The sequence below is a fragment of the Myiozetetes cayanensis genome, unplaced genomic scaffold (assembly GCF_022539395.1).
Source record: "Myiozetetes cayanensis isolate MyiCay16 unplaced genomic scaffold, myiCay2020 scf4, whole genome shotgun sequence".
Taxonomy (NCBI): domain Eukaryota; kingdom Metazoa; phylum Chordata; class Aves; order Passeriformes; family Tyrannidae; genus Myiozetetes; species Myiozetetes cayanensis.
The window spans coordinates 71,892,782-71,913,016 of NW_026087631.1; the positions used below are offsets into that span (position 1 = coordinate 71,892,782).

The 20,235-nt window shown below is 50.3% G+C and overlaps 1 protein-coding gene across 4 annotated transcripts in view; it reads right to left on the bottom strand.

Moving 5' to 3' along the window:
- ME2 (malic enzyme 2) overlaps positions 1-20,235 on the bottom strand; it is a 40,968-nt gene that overhangs the window by 12,093 nt on the left and 8,640 nt on the right. The window contains exons 1-6 of one of the 4 annotated variants that reach the window (XM_050329353.1): positions 17,225-17,310; positions 11,183-11,313; positions 3,712-3,845; positions 2,162-2,311; positions 1,252-1,327; positions 348-509 (exon numbers count right to left, since the gene is read on the bottom strand). In XM_050329353.1, the coding sequence (XP_050185310.1) occupies positions 348-509; positions 1,252-1,327; positions 2,162-2,311; positions 3,712-3,845; positions 11,183-11,290 (630 nt within the window). In that variant the 5' untranslated portion in view covers positions 11,291-11,313; positions 17,225-17,310. Of the gene's footprint in view, positions 1-347; positions 510-1,251; positions 1,328-2,161; positions 2,312-3,711; positions 3,846-11,182; positions 11,314-16,141; positions 16,160-16,349; positions 16,410-17,224; positions 17,311-20,235 lie in introns of those variants that run through there. The other 3 variants (XM_050329352.1, XM_050329355.1, XM_050329354.1) reach the window with 3 other exon arrangements.

Here is a 20,235-nt window from a genome sequence, read left to right on the forward strand (position 1 = left end):
GGCTGCTCTCGAAATGGAACAGATCGATACCGCGAACAGTGAAGTGCTTTAATAAGTCTGACTCCCATTTCCAGCCTCTTTAAAGCCAGGTCAAAAGCTGATTGCCTGTTTCACAGCCCACTTCCAGCACTCCAGCTCCTTCCAAACGCACCCTTCTGCGGTGCTCTTCAATCACTGATAACGTAACCGTAGAGTGGGTTCCAAATCACTTACCCTTTACATGAAATACCTGGCTTTGTCTTACATAGAAGTGCTCAAATGAAAACATCCTCCTACAGTACCGAGTGCTCTTAAACAAACACTTTTCACGGGGATAGCTGAAGGCAGGCAAAGTTCAGTGCACCCACCGTGTTGTCAGTCCCAACGTCGATGCACACAGGCAAGCATTTATCCGGATGTATTCCTGCACAGGCTGTATACAAACACAGCTTTCCTACTGGGATTCCCATCCCATACACTCCTAGGTCTCCCAGACCCAATATTCTTTCTCCATCAGTGACGACAACAGCCTGGGGCGGGGGAAACAAAAAACAAAAAGACAGGTGAAATTATTTATCATCACTGAAATTTATAAAGGTCAAATCAACAGCAGCTGTGGTTTTTTTTCCAGGCAAAAACTCAGGTATGTGTGCACAGTCAAACAAAGAACAGATCACAAGGATATTTTACTCAAGGCAACGATGCTCAGTGTTATTGAACCTGCTCTGCTCCTTTTTCTTTGCTCAGATCCTCGTGGAAGGACCCAAGCGAGGGCTACAGCCACGTGGAACTGCAGCCTGCAGAGCCTGGCCTTAGGATTTCCACTTGCAAACCCAGACACCAGTAAGTTTGTAAAGCACAAGGCGAAGCTCACCCCGCCCCGTGGTTCTCGACCCAGCTGGGTGACACAGAGCGGAACAGCAAAATCTGGGCCTGATCTTGAGCAAAAGATCACCCTTCCTACTGCTGAGTGACACAGTTCAGTAAGAACCAGAGGAGCCTCCCCCAGCTTCATGAAGCACAGTAAAAAATTTGGCAAGCCTAGTTCCCACCATCACTTTTTCCTCAAACCAAAAACCCCTCACATTTAGAGTAAAACACTGCTTTTCAAGGTAGGCGTTACCTTCATGAGCTGCATTTTGCCACCATCATCATCAAAGAGCCAAGGCTGCACTATTTAATTATCAACGTTCCCATCAAACACTAATAAATCTTGAAAAGCTCAAACGAGATGAAACAACAGCTAGAAATAAAATTAGGCAGTGGTGGTACCTTAACGTCGTTCTCTGGCCAGTTGTTCACAATCGACCTTATGTGGCCTCTGTCTGAGATGGAAATAAATAATCCTCTGGAAGAAAATTTTAAAAAAACAAAACGAAACAAAGCAAGCAGAAATATTTAATGGGTGAAAATCAGAAATTTCACCTTGCTTTGTAAAACCCAAAAAATGTCAAACAGGACAATTTTTTTTAAAGTTAGAAGTGTCACGATCACTGACATAAATCACCCAAAGGACAAACTTCTAACACAAAAGTCTGCTTGGCTGCTTTGAAACTCCAAAGTAAGAATACTCTCCGTGATGCTACCTGGATTTTTACACCACTAGAGATATTCACCTTTCAGGGTTTATTCACCTGTAAGGCAAAAGAAGCTCTGGTGTTACGTGACAGCATCCTTTACCTTCCCCTGCAGGATATGAGAAGGGAACGTGGTCCTAAGGCTGGCTTTACCTCAGTGAAGAGGCGGGGAGGGACGTGTGTGAGAACTAAGAGACACCTTTCATGTCCCCTGCCCCCAGATTAGGAGAAAACCCATGAGTTCCTCACTGTCTTTACCCCAGCAGCCACATCCTTGTGGCCGTGAAGGATCAGCCCTTTCTCCACAGAGCACCAAAGCCCTGGAGCAAAAGGGCTCCAGAAACACCCTTAGAATTGCAGAGAGAGAGAACTGTGGAAATGAGCTGGAGTGCCTGCCAGTCTGAGCTGGTTTCCTCAACACAGAGCTGGTAACAAACATGAATATTCGTTCTGCAGCCACGGCTGAACCCAAACCAGAGCCCAGCCAAGGGTACTCACTGTGTCAGAGTAACTGACTGCTGGCAGCACAGCAGGCATATGATTAATAAAATCACAACAAAAGCAGCAGCAATGCATACACCTGCACATCTACGTGTGGTTCTTACTTTGGTCTCCTGAAGATGTGCCCGTACTGGGAGCAGGCGAGGCCCACCGTTGGCGTGTACACAATGGGCATCAGCCGCTCAATGTCGTCCTGCAACACCCTGTAGAACAGCTTCTCGTTCCTCTCCTGGATCCCCATGATATAGATATACCTGTAATTCACCGAAACAACCGAAAAACACCGCTTACTGCTCTCGTATTCGGGTTTATTTAAATAAACTACGCGAAAAAAAAAGTGAAAGTAAAAAAAAAAAACAACTTCCCTCATAAAATCCCTGCTCCTACTCAAGTCAGAGCACTAAACAAAAGCTGGGGGGGAAAACAAAAAAAAAAAAGAGAGCAGCAGTCCTAAAAAAACTGAAATAAAAATACTGGATGTGATATACATATATAACCCATGGGTTTATTGCAGGGTGCAGTTGGGAGTCCCGTTACCGTTACAACCAACACTGCCAGGGAAAGAACTTTTCATCCAGAAAACGTTTAAAAGGTCCTGACAAGTAAGGTTCTTGTTAGTTCTAACGCACACCTGAAACAAATTAACTCCTAACAGCAGGTCCACTTCGAAGGACTTACCCGGGTGTGTAAACTAAACCCGAATTTTTGCAGATTTACACAACCAATCCGCTGTGTTATCAATTTATGTTCAGTCCTGCTGACCCAACAGCACAAAGATGATGACTTAGCCATTTGTCTTAGGGGCTACAGCAACTGGGCACTTGGCCAAGGCAGAGGACATGGCTGTTTCAGATCAGCAAGCGACACGATGTGGGTTTAAGAGTCATCTTTCGTGAGAACAAAAGAGCTTTTGGTGTGGCCCAGTGAGCCCCAGACCACTCTGAGTGAGCTCTCCTCTCCCCCCTTTAGGAGACATGCAGATACACACAGGGCTTATACGAGCACGGCAGCAGGATGCTGAAAACAAGCCCTTCTGAAAGTGAAGCAAACCAAAATCCTGAGCATTCTGCTCACCAAACCGGCGGGTAAAACAACAAAAGACACAGGGAAAACAATCCACACGACGAGACTCAAAATTCTAAGCTCGCGATTCCCTTCTAGCGGGAACTACTGAATATGCAAAACACCGGTTTTCATGCCTCAAACCCTCAATTTAACTTCATTATTCACGTTTCTGGTGCTGGCTCCCCTCCCTCCCTCCCCCCAAAAGAGTTCTGCGCCCTGACAACCTGCCACCTAATCTTACACATTACATAATTACACACTGCAGGTCGCAGGGAGGTTTGCGGCCCCGTTAATGATTTGCACGCGTTCCTTCCTGTTATCTCATGGCCACGGAATATCAGAAAAAAAAAAAAAAACCAACAGAAAAGCTCTCCAACCTCACTCAGCCACAGGACAAAAGCAGCTTCCCGTGCTGAAGTGAAAGTTAACGCCCACCAACCGAAAAAAAACCCCAGAAACTCTGGTTATCCCCACACAGTGTTTTCCACATTTCCAAGCCACTTCCACCGGCAACCCCCGTTCCGTCCGCGCCTCCAGCATTCCCTTTTGGCTCGCGTTCCTGAGAGGACAAGGCCGGGGGAGCGCTTACTTCTCCAAGGGGTCGGTCATTTTTGCCAGGTTCTTGTGGAACCGCAAGGCCTGGATGTCCTGTGTCTCTATCTTAGGAGGCAGGAGTCCTTGCAACCCCAGCATCTGCCGCTCGTGCAAGGTAAAGGCCATTCCCTGGAAAAGGAGAGGCGAGAAATGATTAGCACTTCTTCCTAGGGACCCTCTGCTCCCCGCTGCCCACAGAGCCCCTTCAGGGTTGTTGAGCCTGGAGAAGAGGAGGCTCAGGGGTGACCTCGTCACTCTCCACAACTCCCTGAGAGGAGGTTGTAGCCAGGTGGGGGTCGGTCTCTCCTCCCAGGCAATCAGCAGCGGGACAAGAGGGCTGAAGCGCTGCCAGGGGAGGTTTAGGTTGGATTTTAGAAAGAAGTTCTTTACAGAGAGAGCGATCAGGCATTGGAATGGCCTGCCCAGAGAGGTGGTGGATTCACCATCCCTGGAGGTTTTTAAGACGAGGCTGGATGTGGCACTGGGTGCCACAATCAGGTAATCACAGTGGGGTGGGATCAAGGGCTGCATCTCGGAGGTCTCTTCCAACCCAGTTAATTCTGTGATTCGATGATGCTATGATTCTGGTGGCAGGCGCCACAGCAGGCAGGGCCAGGGCGTGTTTGGCTCTTCTGGGGTGCTCCTCACCCTCTGGGGGGGTCCCTTCCGACCAGGCAGCTTTGCCACACCTCGGGTCCTTCGCCAGGGCTCACCTTTCCCCATGAAACCGCAGCACCGCTACGAGGCCCCACTGCAGACGGGCTAAGTGCTCAAAAAAAATGCAGCAACAGCCGCTTTTTCAGTTGTTTCACGGGAACACAACGTGCGGGTCACCCAGTCTGGTCCCTACAACACCTTTAGCCCACAGATTTTTATCTCAATTGCTCCATTTGCTGCTTTCTTGTACGTTCTTTCACTAATACAGACAGATCCCAAAGGTACTGAGTTGCCCCAGTGCTTCTATTAAAGGTCACAGTTCAACCCAAATCCTTTGTTTTTTTTTACTTAGGGATAGAACTAATCTACTTGTCCACCACCAGGAAGCCTCATTCGCAGCAAATTAAGCTTCGGAAGCGTTAAAACCGCAAAAAGTTTCCTGTTCTCCGTTTCAGGGTGGGCGAAGAGTTTTAATTTATGGCTATTTAAATACTTAACTGGAATTATTTAATGACAACATTCAATACAGCCTGCTTTTTTGCTTGGTTGTATGCAGGAGGCTGCAGGGAGGTACCTGGCTGGTGGAGGCTCTTACTGCCGACAAAAAAACCCCACCCCAAAACATCCCCCCCCCAAAAAAAAAGGCTTTTTAAGGTTTGCTTTGCGCCTTGTAATCACATTCCAAGCGATCAGTAAAGTCACAGACTCAGAATAAGCCGAGTTGGAAGGGATCCACAAGGATCTTCCGAGGCCCAACTCCTGAAGGCACAGGAAAAAAAAATTAGTATTTTCCCACTTGATGACAGGACACATAAATTCAGGTTAGAATATAAATATTTTCACCTCAGCTTATTTGAGAACAGACTTTCACAGGCATCTGCAGAAAGCGTGGCCATTAATGAAAAGTCTGTAATTTAGAATATACTCTTAGTGTAATTAATCACGCTTGAGTGCTTTCTAACCAATACAACACTCTTTAGGGGCAAAAATAAAAATCCCATCGTTAAAATAATTACTACTTTTATATAATTATCCTCTCTGCTCATTTAAATCACATTAAATATCAGTTGTTTGGACTACACTGATTTAAGCAGTCCACCTGCTCCTCTGTAATAATTCTACACTGTGCCCTAAAGCAACAAAATTCCTGAAGAATTAGAAAGCAAGAAACAAGAAAAAAAGAACAAACCTCCCAAAACTCCCGTGTTTTGCAAAAAGCACTTACAAATACTTTCTTGCAGAAAACTCCTAAGTGTTTAACCCTAAAATAAATTTGGGGGGTTGCTGCATTTATCTGTATTTCTGCCGACCTTCCAGGTAACAGATTTGACACCCAATACTGAATTCAACTTATCCTTTTTTCTACTGGGTCAGTATCCTTCCTCTACCAGTAGTTACAAGTCATTTGCAAACCACTGCTTTTCTTCCAATACTAAATATAAATAAATTTCAGGTGATGGTTCACTCCTGAACTTTTTCATCTTTCCGGTGGTTTATTGGTTGTGGGTTTTTTTTGGCTGGGTGTGCCAGTCACTTTTGGCCACTTCAATGATATTTATTTCAGAAAACTGACTTGAATAACCCAGCGTTTCCGCTGAGAACACAACCACGTAAACAGCACTGGCATGAGAAAAAAAAACACAAAAACAAACACAAACCGAATGCCTTTTTTTTTTAAAATATATATTGCAAAGGATCCTTTTTAGTTTTACTTCTGCATCTGTTACAAGAAATGCTTACAACAACAGCAAGCACAGTGAATTTTTTAGGTGGTAGTAAGTACTTCCAGCCGTTTATTTACGTGACAATCACGTCTCACCACATTAAGGGACGCTTTAATTTCTGCCCGGACCTAACCCGGGAATCAGAGTGGCACCACAGGAAAAATTCAATCCTTGTCCCAAGTTGGGACAGAACATCAGTCCAGGGCAACAGCACTTGGGGTGTTCCATTCCATTCCACTCATCACCTTTAGCCGTGACCATCAGCTCCCTCCTGTTCTGGATTTGAACCAGGCCCAGCAAATCAGGAGGCAGCGGTGGGACTCGCGTTCTCAAAGGCCTTTAAAACCCCCAGGACTCACTTAAGGGCCAAATTTCCTCCGGCTTTCCCTGGGATTACATGCCTGAATGCTGTAAGTGGTTCGGATTCAAGTCACAGGATCCCTTTTCGGTTTCCCCCTGACCCCACAGCGCCGGGTGCCCTCTCGCTGAGCGCTGTGTGCCGACTTTCACTTAAGATTAGTTTCTCCTTAATCCTCTTTAGAGCTCAGAACAAACAGGTGTCCCTTCTAAGGCGGCACAGACAAAGCAAGGAGGGCATCCAGGAGGAAACCCAGCACCACAGATGAATTAATTCCTGCACACGGGCAAACTTTACTGCAACAAAAACAATGTTCTGCTGGGGTGGAGGGGAGGATGGGGAGGGGAAAAAGCCAAGTGTTGACAGTGTTTCGGTTAAGAGGAGCTCACGCTCGCACCAGCAAGAACTCTCTGGCACTGGGACCTCACAGCAACTGGGCTCTATCACACAAAGCCAGCGCTGCTATAAATACCAGCACGTACAAATTCCAGCTGCCCGCTTCGCGTCAAGGTAAACAGGAGGTTTGAAACCTTTAAGCGTGATATTTTTTTTTAATAGCACCCCTAAGTTATTCTGAGAGGTTCCTGAGCAGAGAAGCTACCAGGGGTGGTAATTCTTTTCCCCACCTGCAAAATCTTGCGGGCACATAAAACAGGGGGGGATACTTTTAACTCTCATGTAACAAAAGTCCCATTAGGGGCCTGATCCCATTCATTTAAACCTGATACAGGTTTGAACAAAGAAAATGCCTAAAAACGCTACTGTTCGGAAAATAAATTGGCCTCATTCACAGGGAAGAATTAACAAATGGTTTCCATGTGACTCCTGATGGTTCTCAGAACACACTCAGCAGGGTATCACGGCCCGTGAAGCAGCATCCTAGACATTTTGAAAATAAAGTATATTTTACTTCGGACTGTGGGCTGCTTCTCTTGACTTTGCTCCCTTTTCCTAAATCGCAAAGTTCACTATTGCTCAAGATGCCTCCACTGATAACTAATAAAGATCGTTCATAAGAATCAAAGGTGTCTTTGTTATCTCGACCACAGATTCAAAGTTTCTCTGCGTTTATGAGGGCAGGGTCAGAACAGGGGGATCTCCTCTGATTTCCTTCCTCCTTCACTTCTTAAACCCTATTTCATATCTTTATTCTCCCAGGAACAGCTGCAGGGTGTGGCTGACACAGCACAGCAGTTTTACTCCCTGCTGAACTGTGAAACAACCTGGACCTTCACCGTGTTATTCACCCTTTGGACACCTCCATCTCTCTGCAGGCAAAGATGCCCTCAGCTCTTGCACCCCCTCTGTACGTGTGGAACCAGATGCAAATCACTGTGGCTGCTCCCCATCTCCCAGCCAGCTGGGCAGGACACAGCACTGGTGGTGGGACTTTTGGGGCTCTGTGTGTGTGTGTTTCTCTCAGTTTCCTGCCTTCCAGGACCTCACTTCTTGCTAGGGACATTTCAGGCACTGCATTCCTCAGCCACGAGGCCACCACCCCGTGCACTGACATCTCCACGTCCTGTTTATCCCCATTTCCCCAGGAAGGCACACGGGCACTGTGCATTCCACACCCTGCCTGCTCGACCCAGCTGACCCAACAGCCCGAATCTAAAAAGGCATTACAGTAAATCAAACGTGTCAGGAACCAGCACGGTGAGAAAGGGCAGCAGAAGGGGGAGAGAACATCTGCTTTTTAGAACATCTTCGAGTTCACACAGTCTTTTCTTCACGTTCCCTTGTCCTGTCCCATTTGTTTCGCCCAGATAGCTTTGACTTCGTGTTGAGGGGTTTTTTTATGCTGTTTTGTCTTTTATTTCAAACTGGAAACACACAGAGTGCTTCCCAGAAGCCAGTGAGGTCACGTACGAGTTTGTTAAGGAAATGGATTCTTTATACAGAGCTAAAATCCATCACAGTTTCTGGAGGTATTTGGTAAGGCACGGATGAAAACAAATCGGGCTGAAAAACTTGGGAGTGAATACAGACAAAACCGTGATTAATTTAATGCGATTAATTTAACTGCTAGCAATTCAACGGCTGGGCAAAATACAACACGTGAGAAGACGACCACCCACATGGAAGGCAGACGCTAGGAAAGTTCCTTGGGATCAGCCTGGGATTCATTTACCACCTGCGAGCCCCCTCCTTTAAAATGCCTCGTGCATTTCCATGCACGTGTGCCCGGGCACATGCACACACACAAACACGTGTGGATGTGTGTTTTTGATGCCCTAAAGACACCTGCCGAAGCTAAAAATTTGAGAGTCAGCACAGGAGAACAGTGATTAACGAGTTCAATAAAAGAAGGAACGGACATCACCAAAGTCAGGGGTCGTGGACTCGCAGATCATCTGTTCTGCGCTGGAAGAAGAAATCCTGGCCCATCCGAAGCATCCCCACAATGCAATAAAAATTTAATTGCCAGCACTAAACAAACGAGGTTGCCCTGACGGCGTTCTGAACGCTCAACAGGCTTAAAACGCTGCCTTGGCACTGCGGGGATCTCCAGCAGAACAGAAGGTCCTGAAGCCAATTAACTGCAACCTGAACCCCTGCCAGAGAGCAGAAATCAAAGCATCACGGGAGACTGTAAGCAGGCAGGGATGCCAGCAGAAGTTACAGTAGATTTTGCAACTGGTGAGAGGCTCGAGACCTCTTCTGAGCCACCCCGACAGCAGACACGTGAGAACCGGCCTTCCAGCACAAACCCCCAGCCCGGCCGGCCGAGGAGCGCCCACCTGCAAAAGGCAGGTAAGGACGGGCAAGAAAAGTAATAAAAAAGAAGAATGAGGGGAGAAAAACTCGCTCCAGTGGCAAGGAGCAAGATTAGTCTGCGGGAGGGGAAGGGCTGGCTCCTGCCAGCGCTGCTGCCACCTCGCAGCCCCTGCTCCGGGGCTCACACGGGAATCAGGGGAGACCAAACGTGCTGGGGAGCTGACAGAGCACTGTAAAAACGAAACACGGGCGGACAAAACACGAGTCATGAACGATGATCTCAACAACCTGCCAGCAAGAGATGTCTGTGCCTGTATACAGATTTTATTTATATATATATATATGTGCCCGTTAGGCACCTGTGGGCAAGAACAGCACAGGGGGTGAAGTACCTGCTGGGTTTAATAAATCATTTATTTCTCTGCTGAACATCCAAAATGCATTTCTGTGCAGATACTGCACCCAGCATCAAGCAGCATCACTTAATGGAGCTTACAGATGCATTCCAGCAGGCATCAGCAGTAAAGACAGGCTGGTACAACAGAGCCAAACTAATGCAGAATGGATTTTCCCCTCACGAGTATAAATCCTTGGAGACAACAAAAAAATTTCAAAAATCAATTGTTATTAGCAAGAAGCTCTCTGCTCTTCCCTCCTCCCCCACCAAAAGAAAAAAAAAAAAAAATTACATAAAATATATTGCATTGTGCTCAGTCCACCAGAGAATTCCAGGGTTATAAAAAATAAAAACATGGAAGGATATTGCCACTAAATAAACAGTAAGAAATGAGCTATTGTTTTTGTTTCTGAATACTGTTGCATAATCGTCATCGTTTGGAAAAGCTTTCAGGGGTTGAAGTAATTTCCACTGGCATGTCAAAGTGTTTGTAGCTCAGAAAGACTCGAGATAATCTGATCGTGACAAATCACAACAACCTACTCTTTTCTCCTTCCCTGACACAGCAATCCCAATTTCACTTTTCCCGTCAGCCAGCCTCTAACTTGCAGAGTTCTCTCTCTCTCTCTCTTTAGGCAGCCTGGATCCTCCAGGCAGGATTGAGGCTGCACTTCACTACCCAGGGGAGAAAAGGGAAGGGTGTAAAAGAGAAAAGGGGGGAAAGGGAGAAGGGGGGGAAAGTTCTGCTGTGCAGAGGAAGGAGCCCAGAGCTTCTACAGCTCCATTGCTCAGGAAATGCCCTCTCAGAGGCAGGTAGATTTGTCACCTCTCCTGACCCCTTTAGACACCTGGGATCAGCTACTGAAACCCCCTCACCTGATTTCTTATCGCTTTTAATTAGCACATTAACGGTTTCAAGATTCCTGAAGGCCACTGCTACTACCACAGGGAAAAAAAAAAAAAAGGAGATTGGGGATGGGCTTGTGGGAATAGGAGAATTTTTGTGAAGGGTTAAAAAAAAAAAAAAAAAAAGCTGCTTTCTTAGAAGTTCATCCCAATGCATGGAATTAACATGATATCTCCACCTCCCAGTTAGCCCCATTGAAGGTTTATTTTTAGATGCTCAGTCAGGCCCTGCACAGGGATGTTCCTTAGTGATATGGCTCCGTCCTAGCCCCTAGTCTCCCAGGAAAAAGGCCAGGACTAGGGCAGAGAGGCTAACACTTTCTACCACCAGCAAGACCGAGCTCAGCACCAACTTCTGCAAACCACGAAGTAAAGACTGCCTGTCCGCCAAAGCCTGACTTCAATTCAACCAGGCCAAAGGCACAAGCCAGCAGCCAGCAAGCACCAGCAACCCTTCAGGTGGCAGAGGGAAGGAGAGTGCTGGCTGTGCCAGACACGGCACACCAGGGGAAGCAGAAGCAGAAGGGCCACTGGGAGTCCTTGCACTGCAGGTGCAGCAAACTCGAAACGATCACCAGCTCCTCCACCCTCTGCACCTTTCCCTGCTCTGGCTGTGCCCCCAGAGCCCTGACCCTGGGACAAGGTTTATTGGGCTACGAGCAGGCGAAAGACGGGACACTGAGAACGGCAGGCCACCGGAACAGACCTTGTTTGTCCGCGGGTTCAGCATCAGCGGCTTGCCCTTCTCCTTCGTGTGGATGCGGCGGCGCGCCACGGCGCACGGGGCGGCGGCTGCCCTCAGTCGGGAGAACATCCTCTGCTCCTGGGGTGCTGCACCTGGGGGCAGGGAAACACAGCACAGGTCACACGGAGGCGGCGGAACCGGCGCTCGCAGGCCCGTCCGATGGGGAGGAAACCGGCAGGCGCTAAACGAGACCCCTCGGCAACGGCCCCGCGCGGAAAGAGGGAAGGTTTTGGAGCGGTGAGAGCGCACACAGGGATACTGACAGGAGCTAGCACGGTGCTGGGGGCAGCAGCCAGCCGGGCAGCGCTCGCCGGGTGTTGCCTTACACCACGAAGCCGGGGCAGGACTGCCCCGCAGCAAATACCAGCCGCCCGTGGTGACCCGTGGAACTGGCACCGCCGCAAATGCCAGGGAGGACACAGCAGCTTGGGAGAGGGCAGCCTGAACGTTCAGCCTCGGCTGATGTCCCTGACATCAAAATCTCGCGGCCTGGGCAACAGGAAGGACAGAAACTATGCCTAGAATATATGTCTTTTTCAACAAAGGGTATGTCTCCCTAATAAAATAAATAAAAAATTTGTCAGAACCACTCAAAAGCTTAGTTCTAGTCTTGCCAGGCTATAGCGGCTCTTGAACCCACTTGATTCACCCACTCGCCGCAAACTCTTTGGGATGGAAATTATCAGTTATTACACACTTTTATAACTCACTGCCACCGGGTAGAGTGAACTGGAACTCGTCTCTCAAAGATTATTTCACCAGGACAGAGAGACAACAGCAACCACAGGGCCATGGCCTGCACAAAGACACACTAGGAGGCCAGAAAGCACAGCAAAGAACCAGGACCAGGGCAGCTGGTGCCCCATCCAAGACACAGGCAAGGACAGCAAAGCAGGTTACGAGACACTTTTAAGGAACGAAATGATGCATGGTTTGGATTTTTAATTTCTTCCAGATGGGAGACAAAATTGGATTAAGGAACAAAACTTCATTATCTTAAATACAGCCTGAATACTTTAGAAGACCTTTCTATAATCAAATTTACACATAATCAGCTTTTAAGAGGGCAGACTGGTCTTACAAGTTACAGTCTGAGGATTTTCTCAGAAATCTTTCCAAGTATTAAAAAAAATATGCAAACGTTTAATATTTTCGTCATCAGGTACCCTCGAGTTCCTCCTCCACCCGTTAGAAAGAAGCAGCTCCGACATTCAGCAGCAGCCCTTTCCATCACCCTGTGTCTGTTTGTTTAGGCTGTGCTCAAAACCCCTGCGTTCAGTTGTTTTGTGGTAAGGACCATAAATTTACTGTGCCTTGCCAGCACTAAAAAACAACTGCTGCCTTTCATGTGGTCCCTCCTCCCCAAACCAGCCAAACAGTGGACTAAGCACAGCTGGTCTGGCAGGACTCAGGGCCAGCTGAAAACCGGGATCAGATAAGGGAAATTAATTTTTGTGCTGCAAAACAACCAGCCTTCAGGAACAACAAACTCAGTTTCGGCTGGTTTTAGTTCTGGTTGCTCATTTGCCATCGTTACACGGTCGTGGGTCCGTCTCCTCGTGCACACGTGGCTAAAAATGGTCTGTGGCTCCAGAGCCACAGCAAACCCCCAACCCACAGCCCCCTCAGCCTGGTGCCAGCGTGGCTTCAGTCAGCGAGCAAACACCTTAAACAAGGAATTAAAAAGCAGGACAAACACCACACCTTATCTCACCCCAATTAAATCTAAATTACTTCACTGCAATTAATGAGCGTTTAAGAACCAAACAAGATTGCGGCCCAGATTTCTCCTACCTTGACCAATTAACTCTCTAATCAGCAAGACAGAGAGGAAAAGACTTCAGGGCTGTGATACAAAGCTGACTTTCTTCTCTGCTGTCTGAGGGAGGAGACTTGATCCTTTCCGAGGTGTCACACCAGCACCTAAAATGATTCTCCTGGTGGAGGTATCTCGGATTCATAGAGCAAGTGGGAGAATCAAGTTTCATTTTCCACTTAGTCCCTCTGTTTAGATCCAAGAGACACGATCCCAGCTGATTTCTATGGAGTATTAAACCTGACTGGTCACTCTCCTTTCCCGGCTCTTCTGATCACCCCATATTTCTGTTTCATCTCCCACCTTGCACATCTCCTCCAACTCCTTTTGCCAAAGACTCTTAAAACTGGTTTGTTTTTTTTTTCAAGAACCTGCCTCCAAAACTCACCTTAACAAGCCAGACCCTGAAACCAGACGCAAGCAATCCCTCCCCATCCTCTGTCCATGCTCCTGTGTAGGAGTGCCAGGAGCTTTGCCTGCATGACCATGGCCCTCCGTGACACTCCCAGGGATCCAGAGGCAGCCACAGCTTCTCTGGGCAACCTGTGCCAGGGCCTGCCCACCCTCACAGACAGCAATTCCTTCCCAATATCCCATATAAACCACTGGGAAGCCATTCCCTGTGTCCTGTCCCTCCATCCTTTGTCCCCAGTCCCTCTCCAGCTCTCCTGGAGCCCCTTTAGGCCCTGCAAGGGGCTCTCAGGTCTCCCTGGAGCCTTCTCTTCTCCAGGTGAACCCCCCCAGCTCTCCCAGCCTGGCTCAGAGCAGAGGGGCTCCAGCCCTGGCAGCATCTCCGTGGGGGAAGGACATCAGTTGAGGGACACAGGGGGCTTGCAGCGATGTGAAAACGCGCCCAGGGGACTGAGGTTGTGCAATGGCCCCGTGAGGAGGAACGGGGGGAGAAAGCAGCGGAACTGAAAGGGGAGTGAAATTCCTGCACAGAAGATGTGTCAGCACAACCAGAACAAGGACCTCTCCTCTCCCCTCAGCGCTTGGCAAGACCGTGGCGCACCTCTACCCTGGATCCACCACAACTGGTTATTTCTGACTGACTTCTGTGCACGCGCTGCGTCACAGCCCGAGGGAACCAAACTCCCCTGCGTATCGGATCACAGCCCTCTGCTGTGCCTTATCGGGAGGCATCTGCTCCAGGTCAAACTAATTACCAATACGCACAAGTGCCCTTATCTGGGAGCAATTATGGATTCGTTAAACTGCAAAAGCTGCTTCTGAGGGGAAGGTTCACCCTGTTCTTCAGGGGTCCAATTACGTGGCTCAGAGAGCCGGGAAGCCCAGTGTCAATTAAAGCAAGGCCTGCTTCAATTACTGCACGGGCTGCCTGACCTGTGGATCCTACCTGACTGCTCAGGGTCCCTCCCAGAGGACAGCAGCCCGTGCTGGACGACTGTGCAGCCCTCCTTCGGTTTGAATTTGTGTTCGAGGCCAACACAAAATGCACCTCAAGCGTTCCTGAAATCCCGCGTCAGTAAAGAGCGCCAGCCCTTCTTTCATGTACAGGAATTAACAAGGCCCGTGGGCCACCAGGAGCTTTTTTTTTTTTTTTTTTTTGGAAGTTATTAACACAAGGCCACAGAGGCCCCACAGAGCTTCCAACCCTTCAGGCCTCCATGGGTTTCGGGGTTTTTTTTAAGCCAACAGCAAGCAGACAAGCCTTGCCTACCCGAGCATGACACAAACCAGGCACACACCGGCTGGCTTCATCACCTCGGCAATGATAAAGCACTCTAAAATTATTGCATTATAAACGACTATAAACGTGTGTCCCCCACGGGACTTTCACTTGAAGCAGCTTTTCCTGCACCCGTCAGCAGGTCAAGGGGACACCTCTGTTTTGTAACAGGGGCATCCCAGGAGGAAGGAGCAGAGGGACAAGGACGGTCCTGTGCAGCAGCTCAAGCACCTCTGGCTCCCTGAGCTGACCAGATGCTGCTGCTGAGCGAAGTTTTCAGGCTCTCTCCAGCAAAGTCCCGTGCAATCACTTTTAAAGGACGCTCCTAAGGCACCTTGAGATCTGCAGATTAAAAGGAGCAGTCATAAAGGGGGAGGAGAGGCTAATAAACTGCTCAGCAGCGGTAAGTGGGTTATTTTGGAAGCAGATCTTTAACAAACTCAAATTACTTCTCTTCCCTTTCGTTCTAAAGGCAACCAACCAGTTCAACCAGGAGAAAGAGTCAGATGTGGAGCACTTAAGTTCACAACTTGAGGCTTGAAACCATTCAGCAAACAAAGCACACTTAGGTGAATTCAAAGGAAAACAATTTCAGAGCACCTTCCTAAAAAGAGTTTATGTGAATTACTCTACCTGACAGTGTCAGGAAACCTCTTAGCACAAGCAGAAAGTAGGGGCTGAATTATCTGTTACTGAAGCCTGGGCTCACAGCAGAACCAAACCACGTCAAAGAGCTGTATTTTTATACATTAATGGACCTGACCTAAACATCCTGATTCTTAAGAATCAGAAAGTCCGTTGCCTTTCACCGTGGAAACTGCAGCAGCAGCAGCATTTTTGGCCCAGTCTGACAAGAAGATGTATTCACATCCTTGACTCTGCTCCACTTGTGTAACTGGGAGGGCTGCTGGTAGTAAAGGTGAGGACACCAACATGTGCAGGACAAAGGCCTCATCCCGAAAAACCCTCGGAAATACTGCAGGAACAAACAGAAAGCTACCGGTGCTTTATTCTGGGGAACTGGTACATCCCTGTGCTAGAGCTGTTCAGCTCAGAAACACGGATTTTTATTTTTTTTTTGGATACAAGTTGAGAGAGATGGACAAGGGTGTTCTCAACAACAGCTGCACTTACAAAAGGGAGTTCTTCCCAGAAGGACAACTAAGCAGAAAGCACAAAGAAACTGAGCTGCCTGCTAATTCAGTGACAATCAGGCGAACTACAAGCCTGCCAACCACCTAGAAATGTCAGTTTGGGACCTAGAAATACCAGCTGGGACTTAAAAAAAGAAAAAAAACCCCGCTTAAATTACGGAGAAACCTGAAAAACTATCCAGCCACAGCAAAACTGCTCCTTCTGCTGAAATGGAGGTGCTGGCACCGCTAGTAAAGATGAAAATTCAATCAGTACTCACTCAAGCTCTGCGCGCTACCACGCACTTTGACAGCTTCTTTCTTAGTTTGCAGAAGGAAAAAAGCTCCCAAATCTTGCCTGCCTGCACTCACCCTGCTGACTCACAAGCCACACACCGCGCGGGCCCATCGGAACTTTCGTCCTGCGGCTGCGACGCGCAAAATTCTCCTGAAATAGCGAGCCCGGGCTAAATTTTTGCAGGGTCTTACCGCGCCTAGCGGCGCGCACACGGGGCACCTGCAGAGCTCCGTGTGCTGCCCCCATGGAAACGCGTGCTCACAGGAAACCTCCCTCCTGCTGGCCGGCACTCTGGTGGGATCAGGGACGCCAGGGCGCTGAGTAATCGATATTTGGTGGGGTTTGGGCCGGTTTGGATGGCGAGAGGGTCCTTTCTCGCCACCCCTTTCTCACCGACGCGCTGTACAGTTTTGCGTTGTTTGGGGTTCTTTTTCCTGTCAGCCGAGGGATCCCCGCCACGGCACCGCGGCCCAGGTGCCTCACGCAGCACTTGGTGAGCGGGGTTTTTGGTAAGGTTTCGGCGCAGCGAGGCCACGAGGTGCCGGGGCGGGCGGCGTGCGCAGCCACGGCCGCCCCTGGGGAAGGAGCAGCCTCGGGCGGGGGGAGAGGCCAAACCCAAACGCCGGCTCTGAAAATACCAGGCGGCGTTTCCTCCTCCCAGGCCGCACCAGCTGCCCTGCCCCTGCCCAACTTTCGCCGTGCAGGGCCGCGGGACACGCCGTGCCCCCCCGGCCCGGGGCAGCCCCCGGCGGCTCGGCTGGGGTTGTCACCGCTCCCACAGGGGTAAACACGGCCGGGGCCGGGGCCCCGCACCTGCCGCCGGGCCCAGGGCTGCCCCCGCCGCAGGCCGAGCCTCGGCGCCTCGCCCCCACAGTGCTGCTGGCCTCGGCACGACCCCCGCGGGCCCCGGGGGGGGCACACGGAGCATCCCGGGCGGCTCCATCCCCTCCCCGCGCCCGGGCGGCCTCCGGCGCCTCGGGACGCCCTCCAGACACGGGTTTGTAAGGACACAGAGGCCTGCGGTGCGCCGCCGCAGCCGTGAAAGTGTTACCAGAACGGGGTCTACCTCGTCCTCCTTGCGGCTGCTGCCCGCTGAGCGATGCCGGCCGGCGACCTGTTCCTATCGAGAACAGCCGGAGCTGCGCCCGCCGCGGGACCCGCCACTGAATGGAGCCAACACGGAGGCGCCGCGGAGGGACACCCCGGGGGGCGGGGCTGGCTTCTGACTGACAACGGGCGCACCCAATCGGAAGGAAGGAGGCTCGCCGGCGGAGGTACCGCTCGACCAATGAGCGCTCTTTCCCGCCCCCACGGAGGGGAAACGGGGCCATGCGGGGGGCGTGGCCTGACGTATGTTAATAAGGTAAGGGATACAGCCAATCAGCGCGGGGGGGCGGGGCGAGAGGGGGTGATGGGCGGGGCTTCGGCAGGGGGAGGGGCTGGGAATGAGGAATGGGAATGAGGGAATGGAGGCATGGGAATGTGGGAATGGGAATGAGGGAATGGGAATGAGGGAATGGGAATGTGGGGATGGGAATGTGGGGATGGGAATGTGGGAATGGGAATGTGGGGATGGGAATGTGGGAATGGGAATGAGGGGATGGGAATGTGGGGATGGGAATGTGGGGATGGGAATGTGGGAATGGGAATGTGGGGATGGGAATGTGGGAATGGGAATGAGGGGATGGGAATGAGGGAATGGGAATGTGGGAATGGGAATGAGGGAATGGGAATGAGGGAATGGGAATGTGGGGATGGGAATGTGGGGATGGGAATGTGGGGATGGGAATGTGGGAATGGGAATGAGGGGATGGGAATGTGGGGATGGGAATGTGGGGATGGGAATGTGGGAATGGGAATGTGGGGATGGGAATGTGGGAATGGGAATGAGGGGATGGGAATGAGGGAATGGGAATGTGGGAATGGGAATGAGGGAATGGGAATGTGGGGATGGGAATGTGGGGATGGGAATGTGGGAATGGGAATGTGGGGATGGGAATGTGGGAATGGGAATGAGGGATGGGAATGAGGAATGGGAATGTGGAATGGGAATGAGGGAATGGGAATGAGGGAATGGGAATGTGGGGATGGGAATGTGGGGATGGGAATGTGGGAATGGGAATGTGGGGATGGGAATGTGGGAATGGGAATGTGGGGATGGGAATGTGGGGATGGGAATGTGGGGATGGGAATGAGGGGATGGGAATGTGGGGATGGGAATATGAAGGGATGGGAATGTGGGGATGGGAATGTGGGGATGGGAATGTGGGGATGGGAATGAGGGATGGAATGTGGGGATGGGAATATGAAGGGATGGGAATGTGGGGATGGGAATGTGGGGATGGGAATGAGGGGATGGGAATGTGGGGATGGGAATGAGGGAATGGGAATGTGGGAATGGGAATGAGGGGATGGGAATGTGGGGATGGGAATATGAAGGGATGGGAATGTGGGGATGGGAATGTGGGGATGGGAATGAGGGGATGGGAATGTGGGGATGGGAATGTGGGGATGGGAATGAGGGAATGGGAATGTGGGAATGGGAATGTGGGGATGGGAATGAGGGAATGGGAATGAGGGAATGGGAATGTGGGAATGGGAATGAGGGATGGAATGGGGCATGGGAATGTGGGGATGGGAATGTGGGGATGGGAATGTGGGGATGGGAATGAGGGATGGGAATGTGGGGATGGGAATGTGGGGATGGGAATGTGGGAATGGGAATGAGGGGATGGGAATGTGGGAATGGGAATGAGGGGATGGGAATGAGGGGATGGGAATGAGGGAATGGGAATGAGGGGATGGGAATGAGGGGATGGGAATGTGGGGATGGGAATGTGGGGATGGGAATGAGGGGATGGGAATGTGGGGATGGGAATGTGGGGATGGGAATGTGGGAATGGGAATGAGGGGATGGGAATGTGGGAATGGGAATGAGGGGATGGGAATGAGGGGATGGGAATGAGGGAATGGGAATGAGGGAATGGGAATGTGGGGATGGGAATGTGGGGATGGGAATGTGGGGATGGGAATGTGGGAATGGGAATGAGGGGATGGGAATGTGGGGATGGGAATGTGGGAATGGGAATGAGGGGATGGGAATGTGGGAATGGGAATGAGGGGATGGGAATGTGGGAATGGGAATGAGGGGCTGGGAATGTGGGAATGGGAATGTGGGAATGGGAATGTGGGGATGGGAATGTGGGAATGGGAATGTGGGGATGGGAATGAGGAATGGGAATGAGGAATGGGAATGTGGGGATGGGAATGAGGAATGGGAATGTGGGGATGGGAATGTGAGGGGATGGGAATGAGGAAAGGGAATGTGGGGATGGGAATGTGGGGATGGGAATGTGGGGATGGGAATGTGGGAATGGGAATGAGGGGCTGGGAATGTGGGAATGGGAATGAGGGGATGGGAATGAGGGGATGGGAATGAGGGAATGGGAATGAGGGGATGGGAATGAGGGGATGGGAATGTGGGGATGGGAATGTGGGGATGGGAATGAGGGGATGGGAATGTGGGGATGGGAATGTGGGGATGGGAATGTGGGAATGGGAATGAGGGGATGGGAATGTGGGAATGGGAATGAGGGGATGGGAATGAGGGGATGGGAATGAGGGAATGGGAATGAGGGAATGGGAATGTGGGGATGGGAATGTGGGGATGGGAATGTGGGGATGGGAATGTGGGAATGGGAATGAGGGGATGGGAATGTGGGGATGGGAATGTGGGAATGGGAATGAGGGATGGGAATGTGGGAATGGGAATGAGGGCTGGGAATGTGGGAATGGGAATGTGGGAATGGGAATGTGGGGATGGGAATGTGGGAATGGGAATGTGGGGATGGGAATGAGGAATGGGAATGAGGAATGGGAATGTGGGGATGGGGATGAGGAATGGGAATGTGGGGATGGGAATGTGAGGGGATGGGAATGAGGAAAGGGAATGTGGGGATGGGAATGTGGGGATGGGAATGTGGGGATGGGAATGTGGGAATGGGAATGAGGGGCTGGGAATGTGGGAATGGGAATGAGGGGATGGGAATGAGGGGATGGGAATGAGGGAATGGGAAT